The 21,329-nt window shown below is 36.2% G+C and overlaps 2 protein-coding genes across 3 annotated transcripts; both read left to right on the top strand.

The window, feature by feature from the left end:
• The first annotated feature begins 5,791 nt into the window (after window positions 1-5,791).
• Window positions 5,792-9,830, top strand: LOC107771183 (uncharacterized). 2 transcript variants are annotated; one of them, XM_016590518.2, is made up of 4 exons: window positions 5,792-5,963; window positions 7,320-8,071; window positions 8,167-8,250; window positions 9,456-9,830. In XM_016590518.2, exons 1-4 carry the CDS (start codon window positions 5,827-5,829, stop codon window positions 9,554-9,556), a joined length of 1,074 nt encoding a protein of 357 aa, XP_016446004.2. In that variant the 5' UTR covers window positions 5,792-5,826; the 3' UTR covers window positions 9,557-9,830. The 2 variants fall into 2 exon arrangements, with proteins under 2 accessions (XP_016446004.2, XP_075082123.1); XM_075226022.1 differs by lacking the exon at window positions 5,792-5,963 and adding an exon at window positions 6,085-7,154.
• A 5,195-nt stretch (window positions 9,831-15,025) lies between these two features.
• Window positions 15,026-19,621, top strand: LOC107771182 (catalase isozyme 3). The gene is given in 8 exon segments (NM_001325093.1): window positions 15,026-15,055; window positions 15,779-15,875; window positions 16,813-17,090; window positions 17,882-18,658; window positions 18,950-19,039; window positions 19,131-19,198; window positions 19,280-19,373; window positions 19,462-19,621. Coding segments are annotated over 8 exon segments (1,479 nt in total). The 5' UTR covers window positions 15,026-15,040; the 3' UTR covers window positions 19,522-19,621.
• Window positions 19,622-21,329: the final 1,708 nt, after the last annotated feature.

Below are 21,329 nucleotides of genomic sequence, written 5' to 3'. Positions count from 1 at the left end.
TTACTTTAAAATTTCAATTTGTTTTATTTTCCTTAATGAGTTGACATTAATTAATTTTTAACTTTCTTATGTAGGTTTTGTCCCATCCCATCTTTGAGACCACTACATGCTTTGATGAGGACACCATGGATGCATATACTTAGGCGGCCAACGAGACCACGGTGAGAAAATATTTTTTGACTCAACATGTACAATACATATATACTTTTTCACATGCTAAGATTACTACTTGTTTTGTAGGTTGCTGACGTCCCGACGGCATATTCTTCCAATCCTGCCAGTTGTGGTGTCGATGCTGCTGCACATCCTCACATAAAGAGGCAGCTTGATGGCAATGATCCAGATAGTGTACCCGGGAGGCAGGGGATGCGACTTAGGCCGACAGCAGCGCTGAAGCACACAGGCTGCAGGACTCACTGATTTACTTATGTTTTTACTTTATGTAAATAGTGCAACAACAACAACAACAACAACCCAGTATAATCCCACACGTGGGGTCTGGGGAGGGTAATATGTACGCAGACCTTACTTAACCCAGTAAATAGTGCATTATGTAAATAATGGTAACAATTATATTTTAACTACATTTTTATTTTAATTGCATTTGAACAACAATTTTACTTAAACAGTACACAAGAAACACAAACATTGCAAACGTAACACAAAAACAAACAGTAGAACTAAAACCATCACTGCACAAAGGATAACAAAACCATAAAATGCAATACTATACCACGCTTTATATATTAAATTTTTTTGCAATAAAGCAGGTTTTTCACATGGTTTTTATCTTTTTCAGAACGACAAGACAACTCCATAAAACGTAGTACTATACCTCGTTTTATATATTAAATTTTTCTGCAATAAAGCAACTTTTTTCAGATGGTTTTCATCTTTTTCAGAACAACAAGACAACTCTATAAAAAACAGTACTATACAACGCATTATGTATTTTGTCTCGCTTATAAATAACGGCCTCATTGTAGTTATTTTGTGTGCTAAAAAATTAGTAAAAGCAAATATTTCATTAAAAGTAAGGTTTTTTTTACTAAAAGCAAATATTCATTAAATGGCTCAACCTCTTCATCCACCAAAGTGCAACTGTGGAAAAGAATGCTCGATGCAAAATTATTGGGATGGTGGTGAAGTTGGACGTCGCTATGAACCAGTTATACAAGGTTCCCGACGAACCTATTTGTGATTTTGAGGAATGGGTTGATGAACCATGTTATCAGGAATGCTACATAGAACAACTGCAGTTTCTTCATAATATATGTTTATGCCAATGGGAAACACAAAGAGAAAGCAATAGAATTATTGTAGAAATGAGGGCGAAACTGAAGGAGGTGGGAGAAGAAAAATGGAAAGCACAATAAAATTGTGAAGCACAAAAGGAACGTAAAAAAAATATAAACGGGAACTTGCGGAGGTGAAGGCGAAACTGAAAGAGATAGAAGAAGAAAAAGAACAAATGGAAGAACGATTTAAGTGGTTGGAGCGTAGAATAAATGGCAACCGGGACTAAACATTAGCATGTATGTGTTTAGTGTATTTTTCATATTTCATGTATTTTTATTATGTTGGCCTGTTATGTTTGTGTTTGTGCTGTAGTAATGTTTTATTTTAATTGAAGTGGAATGTATGACATGTATTGAAGTGGCATGTATTGGCATGTATGGCATGTATGTGTACTAAATTTTATTTTAATTGAAGTGAAAGTTAAGTTTAAGTGTTTGTGTTGTTATATGAAACTATCAAACCACGCTTTACATATTACATTTTTCTACAATTAAATAGTTTTTTCTTCACTCATTCCAGATTGTGGAACATAATTTTATTTGATATATATTGCAACATACACAAGTACAAGCGCGTATTACAAAAAACAATACCAAAACAAAAGACTAGGGGTATCCTTGATAGTTGGGTACATTCGACGAACTTGCACTAGGAGCCGGATTACCACCGCCACACACACCACTAAAGGACATTTACGATGGTCGTGTCCTGTTTGCGAGCATATGCCACATTTACGCGCATAAACGGTGTCACCAACATCCATTTGGTTTCGTATACGCGTTCTCTTTTGCACTTGCAGCTTGCACAAATAGTCCTTGTTACATACCATCTTAAAAGTTTCCGGCGGCCAATAATGCTTAGCACCTAATGGCTGCAACTTCCCACTATACGTGTCTACGTATGCAACAACACTGTATTACCTATCTATATAGTTTGTTGCCCCATATCCAACTTGTTGAAAGCACTTCAACGCATGTGCGCACGATATGTGGTAGATGGTCCATTTTCCATATGAACATAACCTTCTATTTTCATTCGCCGTCTGCAGATTATTCCCACGGTGTCCGCAGATAGCGGTATTAACTTCAAAAACACCTCGTTCATGATCGTACTGAAGAAATGAATGCCACTGTGCTCGCCTCCTGGACCTTTCAAATCTTCTCGTGGGCATTGGCATAAATTGAACACCCTTGTCTATCAATGCTGATGTAGCTGCATGCCTTTCAACAAACCTCTTCGCACTTTATTTGAATGTCATACGGACCATGGCAGTGACAGGCAGTCCACGGGTAGACTTCAACAAGCCGTTGAATGACTACGACACGTTTGTAGTGAGGGCTCCCCATCGTTTGCTGCCATCAGCATGCAATGTCCACATGTGAAGCTCATGCCCCATCAACCAAGTATAGGCTCGTGGTTCTAACTGTCGGATCGCTTCCATGCGCCTCGTGAATTTGCACTGTTGGTGCTCAGTTCCACCCATCCATATTAAGTCATGCAAGGCCTTGTCAGGATATTTCTTTTGGAAATTGGCCTTCAGGTGACGCACACAGTAATGGTGGTATGCATATGGTTCCTGCAATTCAGGCAAGTGACGTACAGAACTTAAAATACCACCATGCCGATAAGATATTAGACAAATACCTGAACGCTGTTTGACAACTTGCTGCTTCAAGTGGTTCAAAAAAAACGTCCACATCTCTTCACTTTCGTTGGCATATATGGCAAAAGCTAGTGGAAATATTTGCCCGTTGGCATCTACTGCAACTACAATCAAAAGCTTAATATCATACTTTCCATAGATATGAGTACCGTCTATGGAAATAACAGGACGACAATGCACAAAACCATCAATTGCTGGTTTAAATGACCAGAACACATAGTTGAAAATATATTCGGGTCTGTTCGGACTCCGCTCATGCCTCAATTCAACAACAGTCCTGGGGTTAAAGTGCTGCAGTGCGGCCATGTACCTGGGCAGATTTGTAAAAACTTATCCCAGTCGCCATAAATAAGTTCAAAGGCACGTTTGCGATCGAGATATGCCTTTCTTTTGGTTATAGTACAACCATACTCCTGGTGGACGGCTGTAATACACTCTTCAATCTTGAACCTAATGGACACTTCCAAATATGGAATCAAGACAAGAGAAATCAAGTCCATATCCAAGTTGAAGTGATTCTTATTGTATGTGTCCATTTCACATCTGTGCTCGCTAATAAATTTACCCACTTTCCACAAACCTGATTTTTTCTTGGTGGCACGCAACATCCAGTGACAACCCATAAAGTCTCTACGACATACAACCTTATATTTCTCCGTAATTGACTCACTTACCGTCATCTCACGGCACTCTCTTATACTGCAGATTTTTACAACCCTAATTAGGTGAGCTTTATCGGGGAAATACATGCCCTTTGTCAGAACAGCTGGTCAAGACTCATCCCACATCACTGACCGATATTCATCATCATCCCTTGTGAGGGCATCCATGTTCGGCATGCTTGGCAAATTATCAAGGTAGGGAATATTCAGCTCATGAAATGGCACGTGGGACTCGTACACTCTTGGTCTAGCGGGAGGTGGAGGAACATGCTCCCTCATTAGCTCAGGTTCAACATTCACTTCCTCTTTATCATCATCCTCATCATAGAATGGTGTGTCATCCCCAGACTCATCCGCATTGTTGTCATAATCACTATCATCTTCCTGACTCTGCGCATCTGCCAAATCACGAGTAAATACGTCGTCTATGGGCAACTGTGTGAGGTTAGGAGCTTCAAGAAGCTCGTTTTCACTGCACAAAAAGAACAAAATGATAAGTTACCCAACTAGATAAATACTTTAGATATAGCTATATCACTTTACTTACAAGTCGTACTGTCTTGACGTTTCATGATGGATATTTTCTTGTTGGTGATAACTCCCGGATGGACCACCGTGGTCCAATAATCCAGAACTACGCATATTCCAACTAGGGGCGGGGTCATAACTTGTAAAATTCATATTTGGACGGTACCCCTATGAATAATATGAGTGTTAATACAAACCCAATTAAACACATAAAATACACATCGCTAAAGCGTAGTAAAATTGAAGTTTACCAGTCGTCTTGTTGATTATATAAAGTCGAAAAATTATTTTGTGGCTGCTCATTTGCCGGTGGTGACAAGTTTAAATCAATGCAAGCTCTTTCATCAGCAATCTGTCCGGCAAAAACTGCTCTAGAATAACCACCCGACGACTGGGGGTTGTCCCTACTATGCACGCCCTCATTATTGGGAACATCTTCCACCTTGACGTATATTTCCAATAATTTTATTACAATAACTTCCCTGTATTCATCCGGAATCCGCAAAAAATCTCTAAGAATTTCATCATCCTCGATGTTAAACTCAGAATAATAAGCAAACTCCTGTGGAGTCAATGAATACGGAAATCTACCGGTTACTTTAAGGTTAACCGAATGCCTCCTATCACTCATTTTTTACGTAACAAAGATACCAATTTATCGTACTCCATAGTAAGCGACAATTTAACATGACATTGTGGAGGTGAGCTATTCCTCACAAAGTTATTCTCCAGCACAACCTCACCCCCCCAATATAGTGAAACCCTTATTTTTGGCACTTCAGACATTGTAAAAAAATGATTAATAAGAAGAAGAGAGAAGTATGAACGTAAGTTTGAAGTAAAGTATTGAATGGATTTTCATAAAATTGAAACGCCTTTAAATAAGGCAAGTCCGAGTTTGGGGTGTAGAATTTTTCTATGTAAAAAGCAGTACAATACTACATTTTATGTATTTAAATCATTGTTATGTCAGTTAATTGGTGGGGCCAAAAATCAGAGTAAAACGCAGTATAATAGTATGTTTCAGTGTAAAATGAAGTATTATACTGCGTTTTACAAAAAAAAAACAAATGTTGTGTATTGCGTTTAAGTAAAACACAGTATAGTACTGCGAATTAGTTAAAAAATACTCCCTCTGTTTCAATTTATGTGAACCTATTTCCTTTTTAGTCTGTGCCAAAAAGAATGACCCCTTTCCTTATTTAGAAACAATTTACATTTACACAATGATTTATAGTCACATAAAATATATGTGCCTCATTTTACACCACAAGATCAAAAATCTTCTCTCTTTTCTTAAACTCCGTGCCCAGTCAAATGGGTTCACATAAATTGAAACGGAGGGAGTAATTTTTAAGTAATACGCAGTACTATACTGTGTTTTACTTTAACGACTAACTTTCCGTTAAAGTAAAACGCATTATAGTACTGCGTTTTATCTAGTTATGTAACTTTTTTTAACATTAAAAACGTGTTTTTTGTACAAAAAAGCATCAAAAAGGTTTCGGACTCGTCGACTATTTGTGTAAAGATTTTTTTTTTAAGTGTAAATAGTAGGTCACTAAAGTCTCGTGCATTTGTCAAAATGTGGTCAAGGATAATGTCAATTTCAAGTAAATTAACCACTTTAAAGGACATTTCAGGAAATAAAGTAATAAAAGGCTGTAGATATTTATGATTTTAAATGAAACAAATTCGGCAACTTTTATTTCTAATAAATATTTGGAGCCAAAGTTGCCTCTTTTGAAACCCCTCTCCTACTGGCGCCGTCTCTTCATCTTTGCTCACAGTTTCTATTATCAGCTTTTACAGTAAGTACCCTTTGAGAAATCTCACTTATTTTCAACGTTTTATTTCCAAAAAACTTTCGATCTTTGTTGCCATAAATTTGAGATTTTTTTTTTTGAATTACGAATTTTTTGTTTTGTAAATAAAATATGAAAAAATTAAAAATGTCTTCTTTAATTTGACATTCATAGTTTTTGGGAAAAATTGAAAATTCTCAGAAGTGGGTTTTCATTTTTAAATGAAGATTTAAAGGATTAGCCTTGTTATGGGTGCTTCTAGAATCTTCTGTGTACAATTTCGGTTGTGAGCGACTGCTTTAATATTTATTTTTATTTATATAGAAGAAATTTGCTTGTTGTTAATTTAACTCTAAGCTGATTTTTTTTTTCCTGTTTTTCAAATTTTTTTTGGTCCTTCATTATCTTATTTTACTGTTTGTGCTTATTTGGCTGTTTTTAATTTTTGAGAAAGTATTTATCTATTTACTATATGTGTTTATTATTGTAAGTAATTAGCTGAGAGTATAGAGGAAATGTATGTCCATCAAATGTTCAATGTGTTTTAAGGAATCTAGTTAAATGTTTACCGAACAGATCTATATTTGTTTAGCCATATATTTCTTGTATGAGTTAGCTCTGAGTAATGCTTTTCAGCTTTAACTATACACAGTAGTAGTTTAGTAGTTATTAAATAGTTATGAATTATGCGACGGGATGATACAACAACAACAACAAGCCCAGTGATTTCCCACAAGTGGGGTCTGGTGCTACTGGATGATAACTTGTTACAAATAAATAGATGGTAGTTATTGGCCTCTTTAGCTTCAGTTAACAGGACATTTGTCATTGGGATTTGGGTGTTTCTCCTAATATGCGACCCATTTCTCCATGTTTCAATATGTACTAGTACTCCTTTTTTTCCTCTTTTTTTTTTTTTTGAGAAAAAGTTAAAGAAATTTCTTAAACAAATTCAGTTTATTCCCTTAACTACACGGAAAACTGCTGAAGTTTATCAACTGATTCATTTCATTTACAAGTTCGAGTTTGTACCAAACAAAAAGAAGTATCTATGTAGTAGTAGAAGTGGTAGTTTTCGGTGTCTTCCTATTCCTCCAACTGCGAAAAATTAGTTTAGTATCCCCGAGAAACAACAAGGCATTATACAAATGTAAGTATAAAGTGCATTTTCCTGGCTGCCGTGCAGTGTATGAAAAGGTGATTTACTGACTCTTAAATCTTCTGTCATATAGGTAAAATCCGTTAGAGATAGCACCACCTCTTTTCAATTCTGTTTTTTCCTCTCGACCATCTTCTTCTTCGAGAGTCTTCGTAACATTAAGGAAGCATATGATATATTCTACATGTTTGCTTTCTGATCAGGCTTCATTTAGACAATTTTCTACCTCCGGAGGGTACCAAGAATAATCTCAAAATGATCAACTCTGAACCCCTTCGTAGTGGTGTCACCAATAGTGGAGCTGTTGGGCCAACGTTCGATAAGCAGCTGCCTGGCGTAACAAGAAAGACAGCTTTGAGAGACGTGCAGAACCAAAAAAGCAGTTTGATAAGTAATCATCAAGAAAATTCACTTTTTTTAGGGGCAAGACCTATTGCAGATCCAACTAGGGTGTGTGGAACTAAGAGGCTTACACCTGAGCGCCCTTCAAATACCAATTCTAATATGTCTTTGAGCAGCAATGGTATGAATGAACATATACTAAATGTTCGAAGAAGATTTGATTTAGAGCTAGGTAAAGGAAGAATTCAGAACAGTGTGGATAAATTTGTGGAGGGTACTCAGGCATCAAAGCCTCCATGTCAGTTGCAGAGGGAAATTCCTCAAAAACAAAATCAACAAAGGGAGGGTAGTAGTGGTCATCCTCCTGTAGCAATGCCAAACCATATGACCCCAATGATGACATATTCGCGTGGTGGACCGTCAATTCCTAATTCTCTTGGCAAGGCTGCAAACAGCGCTCATGCTGCTCAAATTGATTCTTCTAAGTTTTCTCCTGAGCCAGTGCATACTTTGGATATCAAGGTGGAGGATCAGCAATTGACCGAACATTTTATTCGTCTGCAGAAGTTCCTGAAACAGTGTGATGAATCGAACCGAACAGATTACATTCAGAGTGAGTGTTAGAGTCCTGCTACATAGCTTCAGCAGTTAACTAATTTCTTTTTGACTGCTTATTAATGCTGTTTTTATGATTTGTCTTTCTATCAGTGCTTCTACATTTGTCACCAGCTGAGCTTAGCAGACATGCTGTCGACTTGGAGAAAAGGGCTATCCAGCTGACAATAGAAGAAGGTGAGCTGACACTCAACTATTGGTTTTTCCCCTACCCTTAATGGATGAGAATTTCTGAATGGTTTACTTGTGTAGATGTATGCATGTATATATGCAAATAAATAAATCTTCACTTAGTTACAGATAAACCTTTACTGGTTTTGGTGAAAGCCTGCTTCTTGTTGATATGTCTATTTATATATGTTTTTATGACTATATGGATAAAGCAAATTTTTTAAGAGTAAATTAATGGTGTAAATTTGTTAGAATGCTGGTTAAGAAAATCAGTCAGACAATTCTGCTAAAATGGGGGCAGTGAGCTGACCATACATTTCATTGGTTTTTGACTTTTTGGGTTCATATTAAGCTCAGCGAGGTTAACCTTTCAGAAAGAGACTGGACTTTAGCGATGTTTCAAAAACAGAAAAACTTTTCTCCAATGGGGTTTTGTTGCATTTCTTTCTTTCTTTCTTTCTGTTCTGCAAAATTGAAAGAAATTTGCTACAGTACAATTTTTGAAATCAAATGCCACCTAAGAATTTTATGTAGTCTCCAAACCGTCATTTGTAAGTGCTAGGAGGGTCCCCCTTATAATGCCATCAGATATAGCATTGGTGCTTTCAGTATTGCCACCATAGTCTGTGGTGTATTGATGAAGCAACTGAATGTGTTGTGCATTGGCTAATTCAGTCTCTTCTCTTGCATTTTTGGTTAACATACTTTAGCTTGTAATAAATCAATTGTCGAGCTTCCTCCCCACGCATTCCACAGACTGATGTCGCAACAAAATGACTCCTAGAGATGTTTCGTTGGTGAGGTTATTTAGCAGCCTGGAGTATGCTTGTGTCAATATATCCGTGTTAGGCACTGTGGCTAAGTGCTGCTACGAAAAATCATTTTAGATTTGAAAAACATAGAATGGAAGTCTAGAGGAAGGTATTTAGCAGTTTTATTTGCAAATATGCACAATGACGAATTGAAGAGGGAAATGCTACTCAAGTCCAGCTGCAATATCGTTTGAAAGCTTCCTAAATTGCCACTGAAAGGAGTCAATTTACTCTCTTGCGACTTTAAGCCTTCAATTTACTCTCTTGCGAGTTCTTTGTTCACATTCATGGTTTCCATTCATTGTTGGCGCTTTTGTTAAACTTTTTCAAGATCTGTTCAGAAAAGCGACCAACACAAGAACAGTTCAATAAAATTTCCCTTTTCACTAATCATTGCAGGAAAGGAGATGCAACGAGTGAAGGCCCTAAATGTTTTGGGAAAATCCACTTTGTTTTCTAACTTATCGCAGACAGCTCCATTAGTCCCAACCAAGAAATGACGAGCACGAGTCTAATGGCAATAATTCATGTTGCGCTGATGCACAGCCTATTTTCGAGCCTTCTGCTTCACAGGGTACAAGATCTTGAGCAGAGCCTGTAGGCTTCTTTAAACATTAGTAGTCTTTTTTTTTTTTGATAGCGAGCTTTTTACTTGGATTAGCCCTCTAGAGATCAAGAAGTCATCCGGAACTGAACTTTGGTATTCTTTTGGGTATAATCAGTTCATACTATCTGTACATTTTATCCCATCTACTGAAGTTTGCTTCCACTTCATTTGTATGTTTTCCTTGTTCTTTGACCTATGTTTTCAAGATTTGCATATTAGGTAGACTAGCCCTTTCCAGTCTGACAGTTCTATCTATCTTCCGCTAGTGCTATAAAGTTATATTCACTAACAATGTAGAAAATATTACACAAACAAAGAACTTAAAAGTCAAATGCAGGTAAATGTCAAACCAGCATAGGTTGGTAATATCGAAAAGATAGTAACTTGTTAGATTTGGTCAAATCAAATTAGCATAGTTGGTAAGAGAAAAGATTCTTTTTTTGAAAGATGCTTGGTTGAATGACTAGAGCTGTCAAAGTGGGCCGGGCTCATGGGCTTTTAAATTTGGTGGGCTAAGACGGGCCGATCCGTCATATGAATGAGTCTTAAAATGGCCAGCCCAACCCAGCCCTAAGAAGGCCGCGGGCTAGGGAGGGCCGGCCCTTCAATTTTTTTAGAAAAAAGAATTTGTTTAAATCCTTAAATATTTTTTCGTGATGTAGTAAATTAATCATGTAAATAACTTCTGTTTGCTTAGAGCATACAAAAGCTTGATCTTTGACGAGGAATTTCATAATTGAAATACAAATTTCTCTATATCTCTAGCTCTTCTTCTTAAAGTTATATGAATATTTTCTTAATAATTTTCTTTCATTTTCGTCAGATTCAGGAATTGCTTCAATAAGTTTATGTGCTGAAGTTTTTAATTTTGGATTAACATCATTTGCTGATTTCATCATTATAGTCCATAAAATTTGTAAAATTCCTGAAATTTGTTAGTGGTCAATTTTTATTGTATGTATTTAAAATTGATCTTTTTCTATACTGAAGAGCTGTTTAAATAATAATATATTAAAGTAATCCAGACTGATCATTGGCCACTTAAAGTAAATTTTTTTTTTAAAAAAATATTATTGGTCACCTAAAACTTTTCGAGTTCGTTATTAATTAAGAAAAAAAACTAATTTTGTCATATTATATGCATGTCAAAAATCTAAATTCTAGTTGATATGGAAGGGTAAATGAGCAATCTACGGTTGGTGAGGATTATAATTAATAGTTTTTTTTTGTTTTTATTATTTAAATATTTAATAGTTAATTAATTTGAATTAATTAATTTTCGGCCCACGGGCCGGCCCAGCCTCAGTCAAGCCTCAAGGGCTAGCGGGCTAACTTGGGCCGAGCTTATAAGCCTCAGTTTTAAATAGGCTAAAAAAATCCTAGCCCAACCTGTCCAAGTAACGGGCTGGGTTGGGCTAATTTTACAGGCCAAACCCATTTTGACGGCTTGTATATCCTATATACTTGCTTCGTTTTATTATATTTGTGTTTATCAAAATTTAGAACGTAGTCATAAAGTGTAACTTAGAAGCATACATATACGTGAACCTTATTGGGCATGAAGTTTAAAAAAATGAAGATTTTTGGAATTTGTGATCCTAAACAAGTCAAAAAGGGTTTACGGTATTTGTATAGTTATAAAAGCTTCTCATTAAGGATAGAATTGTAAGTTTAAACTAAATTATTTTCAAATTTAATAAGAGGTTATTTTTCTGAAACGAATCAAAAAAGAAATAGGTTCACAAACTGAAACCGAGAGAGTAAGCAATTACTCTAGTTGCTGAATGTACGCTAATCGCGAAATTATTGATAAATATCTCTGGAAATCAATATCAATTGAGACCACCGTAGTCCAATGGTATTAGCAGAAGTTTTCTGCACAAGAAATGTAAGTTCGACTCAACTGATTCCACCTCCTCATGTAATAAAAACAATAGCTCGGGTCACAAAGTATTTCACATTCACGAGCATCCGAGAAGGGCCACAGTCCAACTGATCCCCATCTCGTCGTATAGTAATAAAAATAACATTCCAATGTATAAAATATCTCACGTTCACATAGGGTTTAAAATGGATCGCACCCAACTGGGCAATGCATGTATTGCTCAGAGTTTTAAAAAATATGAATAATAATTGACGTTTTAAAAAATATAAAATTAGATCTCTCTATAACAACATTTTTATAACATTCATTCACTATAAAAGCTAAGTTTTTTCAAAACCGAGTTTTATATTATATTATAATATATGTCTTTTAGAACATCACTTCACTGTATCGCCCAAAAAATATCGAAACAAATAAGAATATTATAGAGAGGTTTGACTATAAATTAGTTATTGCAACCTCACGAGTCACGCTACATAATTTTAACGAGTGATGCTAATTTCACCAAAATTATCTTATCTCCTCGCTAATCACAGACTCTCCTTCACTAGAAAAGGGATAAAAATATTAGCGAGAAATGTAAGATTATAGATTTTACAACTAGGGGCGGATCAAGAATTTAAAATCTATGGGTCAATTTTTAAGATTTTTAATATTGAACCCATTATATTTTTAAAGTTATGGGTTCAAATATATTATTTTTACAATTTTAATAAATTTTTACACATAAATTTTTATTCCGCGTCAAAAGTTATGTGTTCAATTAAACTCGTAATTACCATGGTGCATCCGCCCCTGTTTACAACTGAGATGACATTTGTAAACAAAGGTTACAGCCCTTCAAATGATTGATTCAACCACTAAAATCGAAACAACATAGAAATTCAAATTCCAAGGACGTCTTATAAATTAATGAGAGATATTTACGTAAATATCCGGTCAAATTTACGGTTTATTTTTCCTAACTAATATACATAAATTATACGATAATTATATTCGGTTACACACGTTATATAAGAATTAAATATATACTGATTATTTTAATTTAAGCGATTGAGTGAACGATTATTAAAATTAATTCTTCCATAAATGTTGGTTAAAATAGCACGGTATAGTCAGTTTTCGAACTAGTCATTCAAAAATAGCCACCGTTTACAAAGTCAATGAAAAATAACCACTATTTTGCTGCAACAGAGAGCGGTCCCGCATAATATACGGGAGTTCGGTGCATCTGTGTACGAACTCCAACATATTATGCTGGACCGGTATATTTTGCTGACTCCTGTATAATATACGGGAGACTGGAGCACCGGTGCTCCAAACTCCAATATATTATACTGGACATTTATACTTGCTGGAACTCCAGTATATTATGCTGGAGTTCTAGTGTACTAATGCTGGAACTCCAACATATTATGCTAGAGTTCCAGCATAGTTATCCTGGAACTCCCGTATAATATGCTGGAGTTCAAGCATACTTATGCTGGAACTCCAGTATAATATACAGGCATATTTTCCGGGTTTTGAACAGTATTTTTGATCAAATTTTATCTTTACATGAAAAGTAGCTAAATTTCGATTATTTTTAAAACTGAACTATTTTTAAATGACCAGTTATAAATCTGACTATTTTTAAATTTCTCCCTAAATGTTGTTTGTGGGCCCAGAAGTTATTGTGTAGCAGAACGGCCCATACTGTACTAATCCCTATGAACAGAATCTCCATTAATTCCATTGCGTTCACACTTGCATAATCTCGTCCATTGAAAAAAGTCCAAAATAGCTTTCCCAAGCCCATTTTGGAATATTTCTGGGCTTTGCACACAGTTCTAGGTCCTTCCGTGACACGTGGCGTCATCACGACGGCACGTAAATTAGCTCTGGATAAACTCCAAAAGTTGGATAAGCTCTCTTTTTTTCCCTCTTCCAATGACGTGTGAAATTATTTATTACCAAATTTCAGATTTATTATTTTTTTCAGATGCAAATTCAATAATATTTGTATTCTAACATTAATATATAAATTAACTAATTTTACGTTGATTATTGTCTAACATTGACCCTATTTTATTCGGGTTTTGAACCTACTCCAACCTGTTTCATATTAAGCATAATTATTCTTGTTAATATAATTTTACAAATATTAAGCAATTGAGGTTAGCTATACAAATTCTCACTCCTTGGTCCTTGCACTAATTTTTAATATACAGAAGTTTTACATATTTTGGTAAATTTAAAATTTGAGGATAGCACTACGTGATTTACTAGATTACATTAAAGATTAAAAATGAAATTTATATGGTGAAAACAATGTGATATTTCATTTTTTTTCTCACTTTAATTAGGAAAAACTAAATACTCATAATTAGGAAAAACTATATGTCACACACCGTATATGGGTGGGGTGGATGAAGTGGAGGTTAGCGTCGGGAATCTTGTGTGACAAGAAAGTGTCACCGTTACTAAAAGGTAATTTTTATAGAGCATTGGTTAGGCCTGCCATGTTATATGGAACTGAATGTTGGCCGGTAAAGAACTCACACACCCAGAAGATGAAAGTAGCAGAGATGAGGATATTGAGGTGGATGTGCGGGCATACAAGGATAGATAAGATTAGGAATGAAGATATTCGAGAGAAGGTAGGCGTGGCCCCCATGGAGGACAAGATGCGGGAAGTAAGACTCAGATGGTTCGGGCACATTCAGAGGAGGAGCACTGATGCACCGGTGAGGAGGTGTGAGCGACTGGCTGTAGTGGGCACGCGGAGAGGTAGAGGGCGACCTAAGAAGTATTGGGGAAAGGTGATCAGACAGGACATGGCGCAACTTAGGATTACTGAGGACATGACCCTTGACAGGGAATTATGGAGGTCGAGCATTAAGGTTGTAGGTTAAGGGAAAGTTGTGAATATTTCTACAGCACAATAGAGTGAGACTAGCTAGTTATGAGTTAGACTAAGAATATAATTGGTCGTCTATTGATGCAGGGCTTTACCTGCTAGTTTTACTATACCAACCATTTATTTCGTATTTCGTATTTTGTATTTCATATCTCCTATAATGCTGCTATTGTATTATGCATTTTTTATGGTACTAATATATCGGCTTCTGTTGCTTTTTTTGAGCCGAGGATCTCCTGGAAACAGCCTCTCTATCCTTTGGGGTAGGGGTAAGGTCTGTGTATATATTACCCTCTCCAGACCCCACTTGTAGAATTATACTGGGTTGTTGTTGCGTAAATACTCATAATAGGATTGGTATTTAAGAAAAACGTGGATAAGCAATGGATATTATTTTTAAATATGCGAAAAATAGAAACGCGAGCCAAAAAAGGAAAGTTAGGCGGTTGAAAATGACCCCACGTCTCTATATATAAATAAATAAAATTTGCTCTTTTTTAAGACACTCCAAAAACAGATTGCCCACACGACTGTGAATTTCTTCTTCGGTTCTCTCTATTTCACCGAAAATCTTCATTTCCTGTTATCTCGCCATGGATCCATACAAGGTATTCTCTAAATTTCTATTCCAAAAAAAAATAAAAATCCTTTGCTTACGATATCTCGCGATTATATTTTTTTTTTCTGATTGTATTCTTATTTGATCTGTATGATTGCAAAGATTTCTTTTGATTTTTTTAAAAGAAAGGAATTCTTTTGTTGTTGTTGTTGTTGTTGTTGTTGTTGTTGTTATTGTTTGTTATTCTGAAGATTTTTATCTATCTCGCGAAGCTCATTTGTTGTACTTTTTTTTTCTCGTTTTCCTTATGGTTTGTCAAGGATGAGCGTGAAGTAATTGAATTTGTATTTCGAATTATTTGTTGATTTGAGTTTTTTTGGGTTTAATTTGTTTATAGCTCATCTTTTTATCCTTGTTTTATTGTTTCTGGTGAGAATATGCTTGAAAGTAATTGAGTTCTTAATTTGAATTCTTCTTGTTGATTTTTTTTTTTTTGTGTGTGTGTGTGTGTGTGTGTGTGTGTGTGTGTGTGTTTGTGTGTGTGATTTTGCGAGGTTCATCTTTTTTATCCCTTTTTTCTTGTTTCGTGATGATTTGGAATTATATACCTGAAAGTGATTTAGTTTTCATTTAGAATTATTTTTTGTTGATGTAAGGTTTTGGAAATTGATAAAGGTAGAGTTATGAGTTTTTTTCCCGGTGGATATTTGGTTTGCTTTATATTATATGTGTACATGAGGTTCATAATTAATGATTGTGAAATTTTGCGCAGTATCGTCCTTCAAGCGCTAACAATTCCCCCTTCATGACAACTAATTCTGGTGCTCCTGTGTGGAACAACAACTCTTCCATGACTGTTGGAACTAGAGGTATTTTTTTTAGTCTCTTACCTTTTCTTTTTGGTGTGTGGAGTATTCTTTTTTATTCTAATATTTAGCATATGAACATATTCCCGGCTAGTAAAGGAGGAGGGTTGTGAAAAAAAAGGGTCGACGGACACTAATAAGAACAGTTATCCCTTCTAACTTGTTTTTTTTTAAAGGATGTGGGAAACCAAATTCCAGTATGATATTTTTTGTTTTTTTGGATGTGATGAATTCCTCCTTAATGTTTTTAGTACATATAATATGAAGTTAGGGACACACATTTGGTTTGTTAGTTTAAGGGTTGAGATGATTGAGGTCAGGACAATATAGTGTCTGTCATCTCTAGGGCATGTCTTCCTTATTGTATTTCTGAATCGGTCACAAGGTGAAAGCATCAGCTGGTTTGTGTTGTCAATTTTTCCTTTTGCGTTTGTCGTTATGAATACATAAATGCATAAGCAAACAGGAAGTGCTTTTCTTATTTTGTTAGCCTGATTTGGTCCTCCTTGATGCTCAGGCGCAAAACATGTGATCTAGACGGAAGTAATTAACATGGTATGAGTAGGAGCTTGATCTAAACATGTGGTTAGCTTGATTCTTTATCGTCCATAATGGTCAGAAGTAAACAGTGCAATAAAATAGGAAAACTTGTATGGTTGAAAATTCAAGATCATCACTTTTCACCATTTCTATGTCATTTGAATAATTTGAATCAGGCAAGACTTGGTGGAACTTGATTAAAGTGCTAAAAAACTCTTTCTATATTTCAAATCATGCAATGTGCCCTTTGTAATAAAGGTGTTTCTCATGAGATCAGTACAAATAAAATTCTCTGGTTTGCAGTTTTAGAGATATCATAGTAATGTTTTCAACATTTTCCAGTTTTAGTAGATTTTGCGCAATGGATGAAGAATTTTGAAACTCATTGCTTTTTTGGCAGGGCCAATTCTTCTTGAGGATTATCATCTGGTGGAGAAGCTTGCCAATTTTGATCGTGAGCGAATTCCGGAGCGCGTTGTTCATGCCAGAGGTGCCAGCGCCAAGGGTTTCTTTGAGGTCACACATGATATTACCCATCTTACATGTGCTGATTTTCTCCGAGCTCCTGGGGTCCAGACACCTGTTATTGTGAGGTTCTCTACTGTTATCCATGAGCGTGGAAGCCCTGAAACCCTCAGGGACCCCAGAGGATTTGCTGTAAAATTTTACACCAGAGAGGTAATTTTCAATCAGATGCTAGGTTTTCTTGCCATGTTTTTCTAGTCAGATTGTTATTCTTTAGTATCCTTGAATTCATGCCTGTTAAGCTGGTATGAGAGCGTTGTCCAAAACCAAGTTTATATTTCATTTCTCAGGATTGCTGACTGCAATTAGCAACTGATTTTTTAAAAAAAATATTGAAGCGCAAGCGTTGACCATTTGGAAACTAAGAATTGAAACGTTAAGTATTCTATGTGAGAAGTGGTTCGGTTTCAGCCTTTAGTGATGCTTAATTTGCATGATTTTCCATTTGTTTGGTCCTTTTGAGTAATTTTAAACAGCAACCCTCTGTGCCCATGTGAATTTTGTTCAGAATAATTATCTAATCTCGAACTCGATGAAATCCAACTGTAAATACCATTTAAGATCATAAATTCATTTATCTAGTGTTGTAATCTGATTTTTTTGGTCAGTCATTTATTCTGAACAAATATGATATCAAAGGGAGTATTCACTTGTTAAAAAGAACTGCTGATTTTTCAAATGTTAAAGAGAAATGTTCAAAATCAGCGAAGTATCAAGTGTCCTCTCTTCCTTGTTCTATTCCTTATGATTTTCCTCTGGCGGCAATAACCATTTACTTAAGGGCCGCCTTGTGTTTCCTGAACGATGAAGGTGCTGCTTTTGTATTTCCTGAACATGAATGTGCTGCTTCCGTGGATTACTTTTGTTGAATTTGTAGTTTTCTATTACTTTTTGTTGGTACTGAAATTTGCGCATATCTACTATTTTACCTTTTTGTACTTCAGGGCAACTTTGATTTGGTTGGAAACAACTTCCCCGTCTTCTTTATCCGCGATGGGATGAAGTTCCCTGACATGGTTCATGCACTGAAACCAAATCCAAAGTCCCACATTCAGGAGAACTGGAGGATCCTTGATTTCTTCTCTCATCATCCAGAAAGTCTGCATATGTTCTCCTTCCTGTTTGATGATCTCGGTGTTCCACAAGATTACAGGCACATGGAAGGTTCCGGTGTTAATACCTACATGTTGATCAACAAAGCTGGGAAAGCACATTATGTGAAGTTCCATTGGAAGCCAACTTGTGGAGTCAAGTGCTTGTTGGAGGAAGAAGCTATTAAGGTAGGAGGAGCGAATCATAGTCACGCCACCAAGGATCTCTATGATTCAATTGCTGCTGGAAACTATCCAGAGTGGAAACTGTTCATCCAAATTATCGATCCTGATCATGAAGACAGATTTGACTTTGACCCCCTAGATGTAACCAAGACCTGGCCTGAGGACATCTTGCCATTGCAGCCAGTTGGTCGCTTGGTATTGAATAAGAATATCGATAACTTCTTTGCAGAGAATGAGCAGCTTGCCTTTTGCCCTGCCATTGTTGTCCCTGGTGTTTACTATTCGGATGACAAGCTTCTCCAGACTAGGATATTCTCATATTCTGATACCCAGAGACACCGTCTTGGGCCAAACTATCTGCAGCTCCCAGCTAACGCTCCCAAGTGTGCTCATCACAATAATCACCATGAAGGTTTCATGAATTTCATGCACCGTGATGAAGAGGTATAGTGCACCCTTCCTACACAGGTTGTTGGTGCAGTAATTTTTTATAGTGGATTGCAAAATTTTAAATGTTTATCCATTTAACAAAGAAAAAAAGGGGTCATCAAGCATGTTATTCACTCATTAGATTAGTTCTGTTGTGTCCATGTGAACTTAGGAGGGCAGGAGTAGGTACTTAGTCGATTATGAATCTATGTTGTGGATTTTGGTTCCCACACCTACTCTAAGGGTGGATATGTGGATGGTTGTAATTCTTTTCATGTTTTAACTGGATGCTGTATGCTTTCTCAGGTCAACTATTTCCCCTCAAGGTTTGATCCTTGTCGTCATGCAGAACAACATCCAATTCCTCCTCGTGTCTTGACAGGAAAGCGCGACAAGGTGATGATCTGTTTATTCTATTGTTCATGTTGAAAATCTTGATTTTGGTGTTAAGTTGATTTTCATAAACCGTAATTGTCATCTATTGCAGTGCATCATTGAAAAAGAGAACAACTTCAAGCAGCCGGGAGAGAGATACAGATCTTGGGCACCGGACAGGTAGTTTAGTTCCTTTGCTATTTTAACTTCACCAACTTTCCACCCCTCTCAATTACTTATCTGGTGGCCTTGATATTGCAGGCAAGAAAGATTTATCTGCAGATGGGTTGATGCTCTATCCGATCCTCGAGTCACTCATGAGATACGCAGTATCTGGATTTCATACTGGTCACAGGTCTCAGTTCTTTCCATTAGATGTTTCTTTAGTCCCACATATATCGAGCGACAGAAAGATAACAATGTTTTGCATGAATATGTTGCAGGCTGACAAAACTCTTGGTCAGAAGATTGCGTCCCGTCTCAATGTAAGGCCCACAATGTGAAGCTGATAGTAGTATATTCAAATATGTTGCTGTGCTGAAAGATTAATCCAAGAAATCAGTGTTTGTTTTGGTAGAGTATACTGCTTTGGTGATTGGGTTGTATGTTGTACCGAGCAAACTTTCTTGTGTTATTCTGACGTCGTTGCCTGAATAAAGTTAAAGTAGTTTGTTCAAGTATCTTTACCATTTTCATTCAATTCTATCTTGTTTCGCTCGTCGAGTTTACAGGTTAAAATTGTTTGGACTCCATGGTTAAGTCCTATGGACTTTGCTCATTTGTTCTTTCATGAATGAAAAATTATTAAGTTTTTAAGTAGTAACTTGAGTCTTTATCTATTTTAAGTTGTAGCTTCCCGTATATCAATTGAGTCCCTTAAGTTACTAGTTTTTACTTAATCAAGTTCATGATTCTATTAGTGGAATTGAAAAGGTGTCATGTTATTAGTAGAACACCAGAAGATTCTTTTATATAGTCTGCCATTGTACTGAGGGTCCTTATCAGATAATTTGAAGGAAAATTCTCTCTTTCTCTTGTCATTCTCAACCCTTACTGTCCTCTTACTAATCAGAAACAACCCAAATCTCACTTATCCTAGACATTCAGCCATCACTTATCCAAAAGCACAACAAAACCCAAAGCAACCAGCACAACTTCCAACACCAAACCAACCTTTGAGAATCACATAGCCCAATTAGAGGCTTGCCAATAGAACTCCCCTCAAACCAAACAGTTTTGAGGCACTTAGGAAAGTAAAAATCGCCCCCATTTAACCTATACCAATTTTTTAAAAAGTTTTAACTTGTACCTATTTTTTAAACAACTTCAGCCTCTTTCTCCTCCTCCTTCTCCTCCTTCGTTTTCTTCTTCTTCTTCTTCTTCTTCTTCTTCTTCTTCTTCTTTCTTCTGCTGTTGTTGGTGCTCCTAAAGCAACTGTACAATTGTAATTGTGAACTTTCTGGCGGATAGAAGCTTAAGTTTTGATAACTTTGTGTAGCATCATTGGAAATTTATTTTTCTTCTTTAGCCGTGTGTGTAGTTGTCTTTATCACAGTTCCCTTTTGGATATGACTTGGTTGAGATTCTTAATATCTCAGCAGCTGGAGTGAGACAGAACAAGAACTCAGGGGATGTAAAATATGATGAAGCCTTTGTTAGAGAAAGCATTCCAATGTGGTTTGGAGGTGTAGGGTATTTAGCCTCGGGAACTATTACCGTGATTATGATTCTATTAATTTTCCATGAGATCAAATGGTATTGGGTTATCATAGCCTTTCTTTTTGCTCCATCTTTAGCTTTCTGCGACGAGTATGGTTCTGGTTTGACTAATATAAATGTAACTTGTGCTTTTAAGATAGATACTGATTCTTCAAAAACTTCAGCTTTTAGTGCTGAAGTTTTTAGAAATGAACTAAATAACTTCAACATCTTCTGCTGAAGTTTTTGAAAAAGCTTATCCAGGACAAAAAAACTTCAGCTTATTTAGTGCTGAAGTTTTTATAAATGAACTAAATAACTTCAGCATCTTCTACTGAAGTTTTTGAAAAAGCTTAATGACAAAACTAATGAATCCACGCCAAAAGACTTCAGCTTATTTAGTGCAATTACAAACAAAAATTTCAACAAATATAGAACAAAACTTCAGCTACTATGCTTAAGTTCAGCAATTACAAGCAAAAACTTCAGCACACTTGCTACTTCAGGCCCGTCTACTAAAATGCTAAAGTTTTGCGTGATTGTCTTTGCTACTCCAGCCGCGTATGCTGAAGTTACGCGAAAAAGTGGATACTCTTGCAATTTTTTTTTGCAA

The sequence above is a fragment of the Nicotiana tabacum genome, chromosome 12 (genome assembly GCF_000715075.1).
Source record: "Nicotiana tabacum cultivar K326 chromosome 12, ASM71507v2, whole genome shotgun sequence".
Classification (NCBI taxonomy): Eukaryota; Viridiplantae; Streptophyta; class Magnoliopsida; order Solanales; family Solanaceae; genus Nicotiana; species Nicotiana tabacum.
The sequence above is the reverse complement of the archived record's forward strand: the minus strand, read 5'-3'. Positions and strand labels throughout refer to the sequence as shown.